This window comes from Epinephelus lanceolatus, chromosome 12 (genome assembly GCF_041903045.1).
Source record: "Epinephelus lanceolatus isolate andai-2023 chromosome 12, ASM4190304v1, whole genome shotgun sequence".
Lineage (NCBI taxonomy): Eukaryota > Metazoa > Chordata > Actinopteri > Perciformes > Serranidae > Epinephelus > Epinephelus lanceolatus.
In genome coordinates, this window is record NC_135745.1 from 34494414 (window position 1) to 34510514 (window position 16101).

The 16101-nt window shown below is 41.5% G+C and overlaps 1 protein-coding gene across 5 annotated transcripts in view; it reads left to right on the top strand.

Moving 5' to 3' along the window:
* The window catches only part of tnn (tenascin N), a 50412-nt gene extending 35799 nt beyond the window's left edge, over window positions 1-14613 (top strand). Inside the window, exons 10-20 of one of the 5 annotated variants that reach the window (XM_078173326.1) lie at window positions 54-317; window positions 666-929; window positions 1279-1542; window positions 3865-4128; window positions 7388-7518; window positions 8444-8582; window positions 8695-8846; window positions 9902-9998; window positions 10098-10262; window positions 11648-11811; window positions 13142-14613. In XM_078173326.1, the coding sequence (XP_078029452.1) occupies window positions 54-317; window positions 666-929; window positions 1279-1542; window positions 3865-4128; window positions 7388-7518; window positions 8444-8582; window positions 8695-8846; window positions 9902-9998; window positions 10098-10262; window positions 11648-11811; window positions 13142-13291 (2054 nt within the window). In that variant the 3' untranslated portion in view covers window positions 13292-14613. The remainder of the gene's footprint in view (window positions 1-53; window positions 318-665; window positions 930-1278; window positions 1543-3864; window positions 4129-7387; window positions 7519-8443; window positions 8583-8694; window positions 8847-9901; window positions 9999-10097; window positions 10263-11647; window positions 11812-13141) is intronic. The other 4 variants (XM_078173328.1, XM_078173329.1, XM_078173330.1 and 1 more) reach the window with 4 other exon arrangements.
* Window positions 14614-16101: the final 1488 nt, after the last annotated feature.

Below are 16101 nucleotides of genomic sequence, written 5' to 3' on the forward strand. Positions count from 1 at the left end.
TAGATGTAGTGATGTTCTTTAGTAGTCCATACTAACCATAACTCCTCACGCAGAGCTGGACGCTCCTACTAACGTCTTGGCCCAAGATGAAACAGAGTCCAGCTTCAGGGTGTCCTGGGATCACACCCAGGCAGAAATTGATGGCTACGTCCTAACCTACAGCTCCTCTGAGGGCTCAAGTGAGGAAATCCCGGTCGGGTTTGACAGCACTTCATATGTGCTGACTGGCCTGAGGCCTGGTGTCCCCTACACTGTCTACATCTGGGCCATCAAGGGAGGCAAAGTCAGCAGGAAGATCTCTACTCAAGCTGTGACAGGTCTAAAATCTACGACTTTCTGTTCAAATCCAAAGCATTTTATTATCTGACCAGCTGATGCCAAAATGTGGGGTTAAATGCTAAATGCACGAGGATGTTTGGACATCTTAAAACATTTTATATTCCTACATTATAATCTGACCAACACCTTTTTGTAATTAGCCTATTTCAAAACTACATCTCTATATGAAGAACTTCACCTCCTGAGCACTACTGAGTCCAGCTTCAATGTGCCATGAGGCCAGGTCTTGGGATGAGATGATGGAAATCATTTGAGCTTCAGCTCATCTGCAATCTGTAGTTTGCATCAGTAGTGCATTAACATCCTCTACTAACATCTTCCCCTAGAACTGGATGCTCCTGCTAACCTCTTAGCCCGAGATGAAACAGAGTCCAGCTTCAGGGTGTCCTGGGATCACACCAAGGCAGAAATTGATGGCTACGTCCTAACCTACAGCTCCTCTGAGGGCTCAAGTGAGGAAATCCCGGTCGGGTTTGACAGCACTTCATATGTGCTGACTGGCCTGAGGCCTGGTGTCCCCTACACTGTCTACATCTGGGCCATCAAGGGAGGCAAAGCCAGCAGGAAGATCTCTACTCAAGCTGTGACAGGTCTAAAATCTACGACTTTCTGTTCGAATCCAAAGCATTTTATTATCTGACCAGCTGATGCCAAAATGTGGGGTTAAATGCTAAATGCACGAGGATGTTTGGACATCTTAAAACATTTTTATATTCCTACATTATAATCTGACCAACACCTTTTTGTAATTAGCCTATTTCAAAACTACATCTCTATATGAAGAACTTCACCTCCTGAGCACTACTGAGTCCAGCTTCAATGTGCCATGAGGCCAGGTCTTGGGATGAGATGATGGAAATCATTTGAGCTTCAGCTCATCTGCAATCTGTAGTTTGCATCAGTAGTGCATTAACATCCTCTACTAACATCTTCCCCTAGAACTGGATGCTCCTGCTAACCTCTTAGCCCGAGATGAAACAGAGTCCAGCTTCAGCGTGTCTTGGGATCCAGCCCAGGCTAACATAGATGGCTACGTCCTAACCTACAGCTCCTCTGAGGGCTCTAGTGGGGAGATCCCATTGGGGCCTGACAGCACCTCTTACACGCTGACTAGTTTGAGGCCTGGGGTTCTCTACACCGTCTACATCTGGGCCGTCAAAGGAAACAAAGCCAGCAAGAAGATCTCGACACAAGCCGAGACAGGTCTCAAATCTACCATTTTCTGTTAAACCAAACTACCTGACCAATTGACCGATCCAAAGTCCTGTCCCCTTTAGTTGCTGTTGCCAGGTTGGACAAGCTTGACAAAAAGAAACATGGTGGTGCCAGTTCTGTTTAGCTGTTTTGGCATCAGGCAGTATAGCTTCAAGAAGCTGACCGTGAGGACTTAAGTATGCAGTGGAAGGATACATTCATGATGGGATGCTGGACATCTAGCCTTGATCTGGCGAATGATGTCACCTTAAAAATATGTCAGCGACAACTTATCGGTCCTTTCCCAAATCTCTTTAACGTTCCCACAGAAAAAAGGAAGAGGCAATCTGACTAACGGTGGTGATCTGACTTACTTGATGTAGGTTACATTTTGCTAATATTAGCTAACTCAAGATGTGACTATATGCAATGTAATGTGTCTGTGAAGACTATGACACCAATGTAATGTGTCCAGCGTTGCTTTTACAGGTCCCCCAGCCACATCATCTAACTGTCTTCAGAATTTGTTTTTCTTTGCAACATAGACGGGTCTAGCACATAGCATATTTAGTGTAACAGGAAAGTGGAAAGTGGAAAGTTGACAGAGTTCTGCCAGGAACTGAGCTTGCTCAACTGTTATTGGAGCACAGAGCAAAAAGGGGCAGGACTTAGGATGGGTCATAGAAATACTTACGTCACATGTTCTTTTGTGGAGCCATGTTTGTGTTTAATACATCATATCTACAGCCATTTTGACAAGACAACTTGCCTGTAAACCCCAAAGAAAAGTGTGTTTCTCACATGGTAGACTAATCAGCTTGTTTGTTTTAAGGAGTTTTCCAATGTATTCATCCATCATTTCATGCATGTACTGGCCAGCTTCTTATGCGGGTCACGGTGAGTAAAGCAGCCCAGACATCCTTTTCCCCCAATAACTTACTCCAGCTCTTCCTGAGCAGTCCCATGCCAGCTCAGAGGTGTAATCCCTCCAGCATGTCCTGAGACTGCCCTCAGTCAGTCATGCCTGGAGCATAAAGAGGCACTCGGGGCTCAGGCTCATTCTTTCCAAGTGACCAAAAAACCTCTACATGCTACTCTGGACTCTTCACTCTTCTCATCATGTAGACTGAGGTCAGCCAGCATGTCGGGAGACATATGATCATTTAGTTACATGTACTTTACTATCCAACATTTGTGACCACAGTGAAGAATGGATTGAAGATTGACTCTTTGGCTCAGCTGTCTCTTCACTAGCATGACCTCATATAATGTCTGTATTTCTGCACCCAATCCCCCTAATGTTTTGTCCTTCTCCTTCGCTCTAAATCATGTGTGAAATCCTACTTATCCTGGATCCTTGAAACAGCTACCTAAATATCTGAATGGGAAAAGACTTTTACCAGAAGAGGACAACTGAAGGATGCCTTCCTCAGTTTGACAGTCTTCTTCACTCCTGCTGTCCACCACCAGGTTTCTTGGGATGTCTCCATGACAAGGAGTCTTCACTTTCTCCCATGATTGGGATTTTAAACAGAGTCAATTCTGTGCAGAGCATAAATCATACCAGAGACATGGGCAGTGATGCTTTTATTTCCCAGAAACCCAGAAGCCCAAATGTTCCGACCAATCTTAGTTTCCGTCCACCAGGTAAATCGGGGATAGATGAGGCTAGATTTAGCATTAAATTGTGCTCTGTCTCTCTCAGATGGATGCACATTCAGAGAGTTGCAATGTGCTTAGTCCATTCTATTCTTCCAAACAGATATCGTCCCCAACTCGGGAGCTGCAAGGTTCACTCGGCCGCAGAGCCTCTCATGTCCTTATTCCAGGTGAAGTTTTCTTAGCTCTTGCTATAACCGTGACTCCATATGCAGAACTTGGCACTCCAACTTAACTCCTTGTCCATCATCAGTGTCGTGAGACGAAGTGCAGTCGAAAATCAATGGACATAAGTATAGCTCCAGTTCTGATGAGAGCTCAAGCACAGAGACACCTCTGGGATCCCATGCTGGCTTACAGGCTTACTGCCTGAGTCCTTATTTCCTTTACATCCTCTCCATTTGGGCAGTGGGGGCAGGGGAGCTAGTGGAAAGATTTAAACATGTATCACATCTCATATATAGAGGGTGTCTTATTTCTTATGATGTAATATATGAAGGTAAACATCGTTCTCCTTGTAATTACTAATGTTTGTAGCAAATGCATGCCAAAAGATTTCATTTGTTTGCCTCTGGGTGAAAAATGAAACCGTACATCTTGTAGTTTGCATCAGTAGTTCCTGTAGTTTGCATCTGTAGTATTATAACCACCTGCACTAACATCTTTCTCTAGAACTGGATGACCCTGCTAACCTCTTAGCCCGAGATGAAGCAGAGTCCAGCTTCAGTGTGTCATGGGATCCAGTCCAGGCAGAAATTGATGGCTACCTCCTAACCTACAGCTCCTCTGAGGGCTCAAGTGGGGAAATCCCAGTCGGGTCTGACAGCACCTCTTACAGGCTGACTGGCCTGAGGCCTGGTGTCCTCTACACTGTCTACATCTGGGCCATCAAGGGAAGCAAAGCCACCAGGAAGATTTCAACAAAAGCTGAGACAGGTTAATAAACTATGAATAGGCAGGCTTTTTTATATTGGTAAAAGTAGAGCTCTCTCTCTCTCTTGAAATGGCAATTTATCGTTTAGCATCTTAAAAAAGGTCAATTTTTTTTGCGTTTATGCAGTCCACACTGACAGGCAAAGCAACATTTTACATATGGAAACATTTACCAATGGTTGTTATCCCAAACTCATTTTCTCCAGTTCAGGGATGCCTTAATCTGATGTTTATATGACTGTGCGAGCTGCCTGTCTATTAATGATAAAATCAGCCACCATAATTTTAAATCAAACACACTAAAGCAAAACTGGATGACATGCTGTATATCAACACTGATAGGGGTGACATACCACACGAAAGTAACAACAAGAATAATGCGGACAAATTCTGGATTGTTTTAAATGTCTTTCTTGGTAGGCATTAATAAATTGTGCAGGACCCAAAAGCACCACCGCTGTGGTCTTGTGATCTTGGCACTAAGCTGTTATTCAGTAACGAGTTCCAGTTATCTTTGCATAAACAAACAGGTTATTGTTCTATTACTGTTAAAAACAAATACCGTAGTCTGAAACTGCTGATAAGAATTTCCTGTCAGTCATGTGGTTTGAGGGAATATGGTTCTTCAGAAGCAGTAACAGGTCACTGTGGAGTGTTCCCATAGACTAAAAAATCCCAGGATTTGAATTAATGCAGACAAACAACATTGGATTTGGTTGTGGATTCCCCGAAATTATACTTGTATTTTACTTCTTAAATGTTGTTTGATGTGACAATACTGGATACACTGGTAATCACAGGGCTCCAAGCATTAAATATCAGAGGTCAGGGAATACATCTGGGTTGTTTTGTTGGGACAGAGAGTCTCCTGTGGTGTTTTGCAGCACATGTGATACCTTTTCAACTTTTTGGTAAACATGCAATAACTTGTACCTTTTTTATATATCACCTACGAAACTGCTGATAGTTTCAAAAAACAGTATTTCAGTCAAACTATAATTCTGCCACATTTTGTAGACAACTGCAAACCAAGCGCACTTTGAACTTGCTTTATTAATTAACTTTATTTATATATTTTCCATGCACACATGCAACAGTAATCCATCAATTTTTACACCATATGGCCTTTGAGATATTAAATCTAAAAATATTTCTTACACAATGAAATTATTTAAGTCTGAACTTCAAAACTACCAGGGAGCACCATAACTCCATAACTCCCAATTCTCATTTTTAACCTACCCCTCGCTTTCGAGTTCCCCTTTGCCCCTCGAAATAGATTTACATGGGTTAGCGGTTAAAATCTTCGCATATGAAATGGGACAATCCTGGAAGACACTGAAACGTCATCAGTAGTCATCAATGGCATTTCCATAAATAGATATAACTATGGCAGTAATGGTATTATCACAATAACATTCGTTCACAACTCGAGTTTCATGCTATCAATAAATCAAACAACAAGCCATCAAATAAAAGAACACTACTTAATTATCAGGCTCACTAGCGGTGCTTTGTAGACATTAGTAACCCGTGCTCCTACGTACCCTGCCAGTCTGCACTGATGTCAGAGGAGCAGTAACAAGTGCAGCAACTTATGTTGAATTTGGAGCGTTGTTTGCCATTAAAGGAGGGGAATGCAACATGAAAATATGTCAAAACATGGCACTGTCATGCACAAACCAGCAATAACAATGTCATGTTAGCTCGCTAGCTGGTTTGCTACCAAGACAAGAGCATACTACTAGTGATATTTTTTATGCTTGTTATAAATAAAGGGACCATAATACACTGAAATGACATAAAACAAAGATAATATGATGGTTAATGTTATTTTTAAGTTTTTATTAATGAAGAAAATACATTTATGGTTTCTTTTCTTGCTCGTACAGCCATGTTGCTAATGATTACTCATAACTTTTTCTGAAAAACCTCTGTTTGGTGGGCCATGTAGCCTCTATCCCAACAGCATTTAGGACGCCCTACCCCTAGACATGAACGTGCAATAGGGAGAAGTAAGGCCTAAGTGGGAGGGGCAGTGGGTATACTGGGATTGGGCCTTACTGTGAGGTAAAAATAGCAGCTACAGCACATGGTGAACAGGTTACAACAGGGGTATCATTGTGTGAGCCAGATGATCTGTAAAATCACCCGGGAGCTCTAAGTGACAGCTGGATCTTTTTCAATTAGGCAGCAAATGGCCGAGTTTTGGATTATAAACTTGTCTCGTCGTAACTCATAAGAAACTTCTCAGTGGCTTCAGACCAGCGTGGTGCTGAGTTCAGATAGGAAAGCCTTTGTGTCAAAAGATATCACCTGGGACACATAAAAGCATTTGTTATTACATTTGTGATTTTATTAGACCTGGTAACAAGCACCATTAATATGTCGGTTAAAACATCAGTGTGTTTCACAGGCTTTTTTCAGCAGCATTGCTTTCCACTAATGATACCGCAAATGGCACTGCTAAATTTGTCACTGTTCACACTTCTGTTCTCCCATCATAATTTAATTACCAGAAAAGCGGTTTATTTTCTCCAGCGATACTAAAACGGAGAATTGGACAATTCCTGAATATAAACACAAGGCAGAGTTTTTACTGAGAACTGAACGTGTGAGTCCTGACTTGAATAAATAATAGATTACTTGAGCTGATTTGGTACGGCACGGTGACGTGCACTTCCTCTAATTTCTTGAGCCATTGGAGGTTAAGGCTTTCACTTTTACAGCAGGCGTCTTTGTGTCAGACAAATTATTTCAGCATGTGTTTCAGGTCAAACATTCAAAGCGTTTCAACGAGGCAGAGCAATAAGCGCCAGTTTATCTGCAGAGGCAAATTGTATGTTGTAAGCAGGCTGGCAGTCATCTCTGGTGTCATGCTTCAGGCTGAAAGGCTACAGTGTCAGATTTATTAATGTTGGCTTTGTCACAGAGGTAGGTGAAGGAAATGAAAGATGAAAACTGCACTGCGAAGTTATGTGTGTTTTTGAGAAACACTTAATTCACATGTGAATATGAGAAAGGTTTGTACTCCAAATACTGAATAAAATGTTTAATTAAAATGCACATTTACTGAAAAATATAACATCTGTTTAATTAAATAGACTCTATTTACTTATAATTAAGTGTTTTCCCCAGTTTAAGTGAACAGATCATCTGCTTACCCAACCCAGGCCTGAGCTGATATGATGTATGAATAAACATACGGTATACACTATGTTCTTGTGCTATAATCCGCTCTGATTTACACTCCCATCCACAGACATCGATTCCCCTAAGGACCTGAAGGCGACAGATGTGAAGCTGGAGTCTGCTCTTTTGTCCTGGGTTCCCCCTCTCGCTGACATTGATGGTTACATCCTCACATATAGAGATGAAGATGGCAACATGGAGGTAACATTGCCATATTTTCTCACCCTAATAGGTATTCTCATGTGCCACAACTGAGGTATGAAACTATGTCTCACAATGTGGAAACACAGGGTGAAGCTATTCTGCATCAGAGTATATTACCCTCATAAGGAAAACTGAGTTTGACTGTGTAGGAGGATGCAAAAACCTTTTATTCTGCATTCAGTAAAAGCAGATTTGCAGTTCCTTTGAGCATCCTGTGGCCAAATGGGAACATTGAATGCTGGATTTTAAGTCCTGTTTTGTCTTAACAAGCATACAAATGCTGTTACAAATAGGCTGAGGCTGCTGTAAAGGTGTATGTTCAAGTTAAACTCTGTGGAACGCTGACCTCTTGTGGTCGAAAATGGAATGAATCTGCTACAAGTAGTTTTAAGCACATGGGTGCTTGACCTTTTTCTAGATACCTTCTACAGATTTTGTAAAAATGAAAGTGCCTGCTTAATGCCAGTCTCTAATTAAAGTTTACTTACACTATGGGTGTTTTTATTAAGCTCTCAATTAACTACAGCATTGCAGCAGCTATTCTTCCTGGGGTCCTCAAAACAATTGCATAGTGCCAATGCAACCATTACAACTTACATCATAACTCAACATTACAGAATAAACAGGACTGACTAAAGACTAAATGCAATCTTGTGACAATTCAGTAATCGGAATGAATGAAAAAGTTTGTCACAGTCATCCCCAACATGTTGCAAATCATAATTCTCACCATTTTAATCCAGTGTACAATAACATAATCAAAATACATAAAATGGTTCTCCACTTCATCAAATTAACAGTCAAAAGATGTTGTTTCAATAAATCTGAAATAGAATTTTACTGTTTTCTTGTGAGAGATATGAAGGAAGTACTTGACTGTTTAATTTCAGTAAGAGTAAGTGCAATTGTTTATTGTGTTCAGGCGGTTGAAAAGCAGCTCAGGGCCGGCGAGAGCAGTTTTGCTTTACCCGGTTTGGAGATGGCGAAAAGATACATCGTCACCATCATCGCCTACAGGGGGAACAAGAGGAGCAAGGTGGTAGAAACCATCTTCAAAACAGGTCTGTGCACTACTGTCTGAGTCTCCACTGTTCCCTGTGTATGATGCTCTCTTCCTGATGTGTTTTTTTTTTTCTTCTAAACATTAATAAAGCTGTCGCACTTCTTCTCTAGTTGGCCTCCTGTACCCCTTCCCCATGGACTGCGTTCAGATCATGAAGAATGGCAATAAGAAGAGCGGTATCTACACCGTCTATATTAACAATGACCGCTCCAAACCCATTGAGGCGTACTGCGACATGGAGACTGATGGAGGTGGCTGGCTGGTACGAATTACTGCACAGACCTTGTGAATGAGGTTTCAGGATATTAATATTACTGTGTATTGTTGTATTATTATTTACAATAATGTTTAATGTGGGCAGAATCTGTACCAGTAAATATTAAGGAAGCATTCCACCAACTCGTCACACGAATGACTCAGCTTGTGAAAACAGCTGTATAATTACTTCTGTGGCTTTTCAGAAGCCCAGTCGCCATAAGAAAATGTTGGCATTGCACATTTCTGCAAACCACAGATACCTTATGTGTGTACGTTTGATATGTTTCATATCAGTGTTTCTGAAGTGACAGAATATGAGCTGTTTTTGTCATTGAGAGGAGCAGGAGATGAAACATCACCTTGGCAAGACGTATGTCAAGCTGCAGACCAATGTTCAAGACCAACAAACAACAAAACTGGTCGTCTTTTAACAGCTTTTTATCCACAAAGCATGTTTGTTTGTTTGTTTTTTTTGCGACAAGTTGCTGTGTTTCTTGCCAGGATAGTACCACAAGAAGCGGTTGTTTTTTACTGAGACATCGCTGCCTTTCCAGCCGTGATTGTGCCACCAAAAGCGGGTATTTTAAGCCAAAACATGATCATATCCTAACCATAACCAAGTGGCTTTTGTGTCTAAACCTAACCACATGTTAACCATAGCACTATTGAAGCTAAGAAACATGAAGATTCAATATATCCTCTACATAATAAAGTATAAATGCACCATGCCAACATTTATTCTGGCAATTGCTGCTTTTCAAAGTCTGAAAACTTATCCTGATGAAGTCCATAAGATGTTGAGTTGCATTATGGTTAATGTGGGATCCAGCGTTTTAGGAGCTAAAGTCAAGACTGCTGATGCTTCAGTTTTGACCATCCTTTTTAAATTGAGTCCCTCAACTTTATGGAAATGCAGTCCCAAATCACTGGATGATGATGGTCATTGACAGTCATTGCTGGCATTTTAGTGGTGGAGCCGGTAACCAACATCCCAAAGCAGACAGTTTGAGACATTTGTGCAACAGCTGTCAGTGAACATCCTGTGCTTGCTGCTTTCAGGTGCTCCAGCGACGTACCAGTGGCAAGCTGGACTTTATGAAACGCTGGAGACAGTACATTGCCGGCTTTGGCAACATGACAGACGAGTTCTGGATTGGTGAGCACTGGATCTCTGCTGACATTGAAACATGCACATATGAACAGTAATGCAGTTTTTCTTCTTGCTTTCATATTCTCTCTCTGACTCTTCCCTCAGGTCTGGATAAGATATATGAGCTCACCAACACTCCTACACAATATGAGCTGAGATTTGACCTGGGCCTGGGCACTGAGAGAGCCTACGCTGTATATGACAACTTTAAGATTGCACCGGTCAAGCAGAAATTTAAACTCACTATCGGCAACTACAGGGGGACAGCAGGTGGGCCTTTTGCTCCTAAAATCTTTTCCAAACTACCAGCAATACAGCAGACAGCATGTGTAGCTTTCAAAACTTATAATTTCTCTCTGGCACTTTACTCAAATACACGGAGTTATAGAGAGGAGGAGAGGGCGAGGATGGCAATGAGACAGACAGGGGTGGGAATACTGGGGTTTCAAGCAGTAGGCACCCCACCCATGTCTGTGGGGTGCTGAGAAAGCTAATACAAGCCAACAGTAGGTGGGATATTTGTTTCAGAAACTTATATTCAGTCGGTTTTATAGACAGGAGTTATATAAGTAAGGTTGTATGTGAAGGAGGCTGACTTTTAGTGGGCTTTGAAGCCAGACAGATAGAGACGCACAGCAAGTGGGACGCTGTATCCACACATATCACAGTGTGCTGAAATAATGTATACTGTATCTCTTTATTTGGCCTTTTATTACTTTTTTCCATCAGGGACACATGGAAGAAAAGTGAGCAGCACAATCTGAGAATATATTGTTGACAGAGGAAGGTCGAACTGAATGGACTGCTATGTAGAGTTTTTATCATTTAAAGGGACAGTTAAGCCCCAAATCAAAAATGTATGGTTTTTATTCTTACCGTAGTGCTATTTATCAGTCTAGATTGTTTTGGTGTACGTTGCTGAGTGTTGGACATATTGGCCAAAGAGATGTCTGTCTTCTCTGGGATATAATGGAACTAGATGTCACTCGGTTTGTGATGCTAAGAGCACAAAAGATGTACATTTGAAAAACTCAACAGCAAGGTCTCATTCTAGATATCATGACCTGATTATGCAAGATAATCCACAGACCTTGATGTGAGCAGTTTCATGTAGGAACTATTTTCTCTCTACCCAATTACATTTGCCTACCGTATCACCACGCAGAAAGAAGCGTGCATCTACTGCTAGCTCACCTAGCACCACTGAGCTAGCTAACGTTACAGGAGGACGCCATTGATGCTTACAGCACCTTTCACGCTGCCACGAGCATGAGCCTCTCGTTCATGAGTAGATGCAGGCTTCCTTACACGCAGTCACAGGTGTAGTTCGGTTACAAAGAAAATAGTTCCTACATGAAACTGCTCACAACAAGCTCTGTGGATTATCTTGCATAACCGGGTCATGATTTCATGAGTTTTTCACATGTATTTTTTGGTACTTTGAGCACCACAAACTGAGTGTCATCCAGTTCCATTGCATTTGAGAGAAAGTAGACATATCTGTGGCTGATATCTCCAACACTTAGCAGCACACACCACAACAATGTAGACTGATAAACAGTACTACAGGTAAAAGGAAAAATATGTATCTTTAATTTTGGAGTGAACTGTCCCTTTAAAGTGCACTAATTATTATTATTGTTGATGATCCCCAGGTGATGCGATGACCTACCACCAAGGCCGGCCCTGGACTACTGTTGACTCAGATAATGACATCGCCCTGGGTAACTGTGCCCTGACCCACCGTGGCGCCTGGTGGTACAAGAACTGTCACCTGGCCAACCCCAACGGGAAATGGGGAGATGTCAGACACAGTGTGGTGAGTGAGCAGTGCTGCATTGGATCACACATGATGGTTGTAGGGTGCAGCTATCCCTTCTGTTAGAGTGGTTTGTCTGTTTCTCGCAGGTATGTGCATCAGCATACATGCACAAAATGAATTATACTTGTATTAAATAATATTGTTCTGTCACTGACATTAATACTCTGACCAAACGTAACAGGTCTTTATGGTATGACATCGAGGACAAAGTATAGAAGTCAAATCTTCTGGTGTTGTGTGCCATCTCACCAATAGGTGGCACTGACAGTATTATGTGATAGCAGATTTATACTAACCCAGGTTGACTGTCTTTGGGTCCTTAAGATAAGTCTCAAGGCTTCGCTTCAGCCTCAAGTTGTAGCACTGAAATCATCCTCATAAAGTCAAGTTATACTGGAGACTTTTTGGCCGTGAATAATAACTGGATTCCCAAACTGTTTTATTCTGTGTGTTTGCCATTCTGAGGTGAGTCCCCTTCAGCTCAAAATGTCAATGTGGCAAATAAAATTTTTATTGAGCGATGTTCTTGGTTAATTCAACAGTCATTGGAGGTTTCAAGGAAAAGTTCTGCTCTTTTTGTATTCATTTTTCATTGTGCATACCTCTGTCAGGAGTTATACAACGACTGCTCACAACAAGCTGCTTCTCATGTATTGATTTGCTAAAATAATGCACAACAAATGTAACTCACTGATTAATGACCCCCCCTCCCCAAAAAACACTATTATTTGGGTGTCTGTCAAAACATGCTTACAAAAAGACAAAAAAAAAAGTGTGCTGACCTGGGGGCCGTTCCCTGGTCAGCAATCAAAGACAACTTCACCCCAGCCCACTCTTAGTTGTTTTGTTTTGGATTGTTCAGATGAAACAGAAATGGCCTGAATCCATCGGCAGCGATAAGAAAACACATTTCTCACACCAGCTATAAACCATAAGTGTTTTTTACCAGGCTGATAGGGTAACAACAACAGTTATTATGTCTAAGGGAGTCTGATACTGAAGAAAATGCCAGGGGATTTCTCTGTTCTTGTCGAGATTTCATCCATAATATTGCCGCTGCAGATGTCTCCCGCAATGTTTGTTGGCAAAATGCAATAACAGTCAAAACAAGTTTGTACTCACAAGAAATGAAGCCAGAGGCTGGTGTTTATTAGTGTTTGTCATTCTGCCTGTCTGTCATTGCCGCCTGCCTCTTCTGTGACTCTGTCTCTCACCCTTTTTCTTGTCTCCCTCATTTCCCTTCTCCTTTCCCTTTCATCACTCCAATGTCTCATTCTAACTGCGCTCTCCCCTTTTTCGATCTCTTCCTCGCTCAATCTGCTGTCAGGGAGTGAACTGGGAGCCGTGGAAGGGCCACCTGGTGTCCCTTGACTTCACCGAGATGAAGATCCGACCTGTTGGAGCCATGTCCAGCAGGAAGAGGCGATCGTTGATGGCCAGAGAGAAGAGCAGAACCACAAACCTCCAAAAGAAATAACAGAGCACCTCACACTAAAACCACAATTGACATCAGTGCCATTAACCTGCCATCATGCTAGATTTGGGTGTTTCTGTACATATGTACATACATATGTCCCCACTGGTCTACATGCTTCGATGTGTCTCAACTCTTGGACAACACTTCTTTGGGTAAAGAGAAAAATGTTCATATGCAATAGTAACTTATTATCTGTTTATATACAATGAGATTCATCAGAAATTCCTAGGTTTAGTGTGATGGCAGGAAAGCGGTGAATAGAAAACTGCCTTGGAGTTGTTTTTAAGTGAACATTAATGAGTTTAGTCTTATCAGTTATGATGCAATTGTTATTTTTTTAAACTCCTGTTTCACTGCCTCAATTATAAATCAGGAAACAGTGCTTTTATGTTAAATTTGGAACCAAAATATCAATTTTTTTTCCAATTACTGCATTCATTTTAACTTTCTTTTAAACCTCGGGGCAGCAGCCCGGATTACTTGTATTATATTTGTTTATTTTATGTCTTATGAAGAATTTGAGTAGCGACTTTTCTTGTGTATAGCAGTATTTTCATAACAACATAAATGTAAGAAAAAGCGGTAAAAACGGCTTGTGTGTTTTGTTTGGAGTGTGACCGATTAGCGAGTTAGTCCCCTGAGTTTATTGAGTATGAAGTTGGCTGGCGGTGTCACATTCAGCTGTCACTATGCCGCAAACACTGTCGCATCACATTAGTGTGTGCAGGACGAGCCAGAGAATAACAATGGATGGCTGTCCTGAATGACCATATTGCTCCTGCTTTACATTCATATGACAGGGACAGCGCATATCAATCAATGTGATGTGTGTTTATATCAAACGTCAATAAGGATGAAGTGTGTTTGCCCCATCCTCCACGACTTAACGGCCAGACTCTTGTTTTTAATCTGGAAAGCTGACAAAGGTTATTAATACTGCTTTGACTTTGACTTTATTACATAATTACATTTTTTTTACACTTTTATTACAAACTGTTGGCTTACGAGACAAGGATGGAGCACATCAATCAATATTTCTGCTGATATGCCAGAATTGATCTATAGCTAGCGCTTCTCATAAATTTTCAATTCACCAAAATTTCTTTTTAAGCTTTCATGACCCATAAAGTTTTATTCCAGCCAATCCCTAAACAGGATTTTCAAGGTCAGGAATGAGGACTGTGACTATGGAATTTAAAAACCCTTATATGAATCTATTTTGTTTTACTAATTGTATTGTCAGACTAACGATACAGCTGCTCATTCATATTCATGCCACACATTCTCAATAAATAAATAAATAAAAGGTTTTGTTACATGAAGATATTGTCATTTTATAGAGCCTAAAGGGATAGGGGCTGAACAAAATTATGTGTGAGTGTCTTTTTGCAGAGGTGGAAGTTTGAATACTTACCATGGAAATGTCAGTGCTGTGTTACCATGTCACCGTATAAATCCATCTTGAGATGACGCAACAAGACTAAGTCTCCAGACATGCTAGCAGCTCTGTGAGGCTGTAGATGACACTTTGAGCTAAGCGCTAACATATTATTATGAGATCTGTCAAGGAATATTAAAAAATTTTTCCCTATGCATTTTCAATGTAACTGCAGACTGCTGCGACCTCATATAAGCTTCAGTTGTCCTTGAACTGAATGGTCCTGTCCTCAATCACTTACATTGAAACTGCTTTAAGAAGGGATCTCTACACAGCCAGTAAGGACGGAAGGAACATTTACAGGGGCGAGTAACCCTTTCAGTGCATCCATTATTAGATCCAGGGCTCACAACGGAAATCATAACATGCTCATGTTTTGCAGGTAGTGTGTGCTCTGTTCATCATCTTAGTTTAGCGAGTTATCACCAGCTAAGGCCGATGGATGTACCCTCACTCGTGCTCGCCTGCTGCTCCTTCCCATCGAAAGGGGTCAGTTGAGGTGGTTCGGGCATCTGATCAGGATGCCTCCAGGGCACCTCCCATTGGAGGTGTTCCAGGCACATTCCACAGGTAGGAGGCCCCGGGGCAGGACCAGAACACACTCGAGGGATTACATATCCCATCTGGCCTGGGAACATCTTGGGGTCCCCCAGGAGGAGCTGGAAAGTATCGTTGGGGAGAGTGACATCTGGGGTTCTTTGCTTGGCCTGCTGCCCCAACGACCTGGCCCTGTATAAGCGGAGGTAAAAGTTTGACCTGATGATGGCAGTAGATCAGGGGTCACTGACCTTTACTATTAAAAGAGCCATTTTTTAGAAAGCAACAAAAAAAAAATCTGGAGCTGCAAAACATGTTCTAGCCTTACAATGGATTTAGCACAGCCTATTAAGTCATCAATTCTAATAGGTCTAAATGAGCATTCATTAATATGTTTTACCACAAAGTGGTGACTCTGCAGTGGGCTAATTATGATTAGTTGGTACTTTCACTTGGCAGCAATGGCACTAAAAGCAAACAAATTTGTCCACACAATATTAAAGTCTATTTTCCTGTGAGACTTTCCTTTTGATGCCGCTGAGCTTGTAATAGCAGTGGCCAGAGGCATTACGTTTTTGGGTTGTCTGTTCATCCATCCGTAGGTCCCATTCTCAGGAACAGCGTGAAGGACTTTCCTCAAATATGGCACAAACGTTCACTTTGACTCAACAAGGAACTAATTAGGATTTGGTGGTTGTAGGTCTAAGGTCAAAGGCCACTATAACCTTGTGTCCGTCTTATTCTCATAAACGTGATATCTCAAGAACACCTTCAGGGAATTTCCTCAAATTTGGCACAAACAGTCACTTGGACACAACAATGAAATGATTAGATT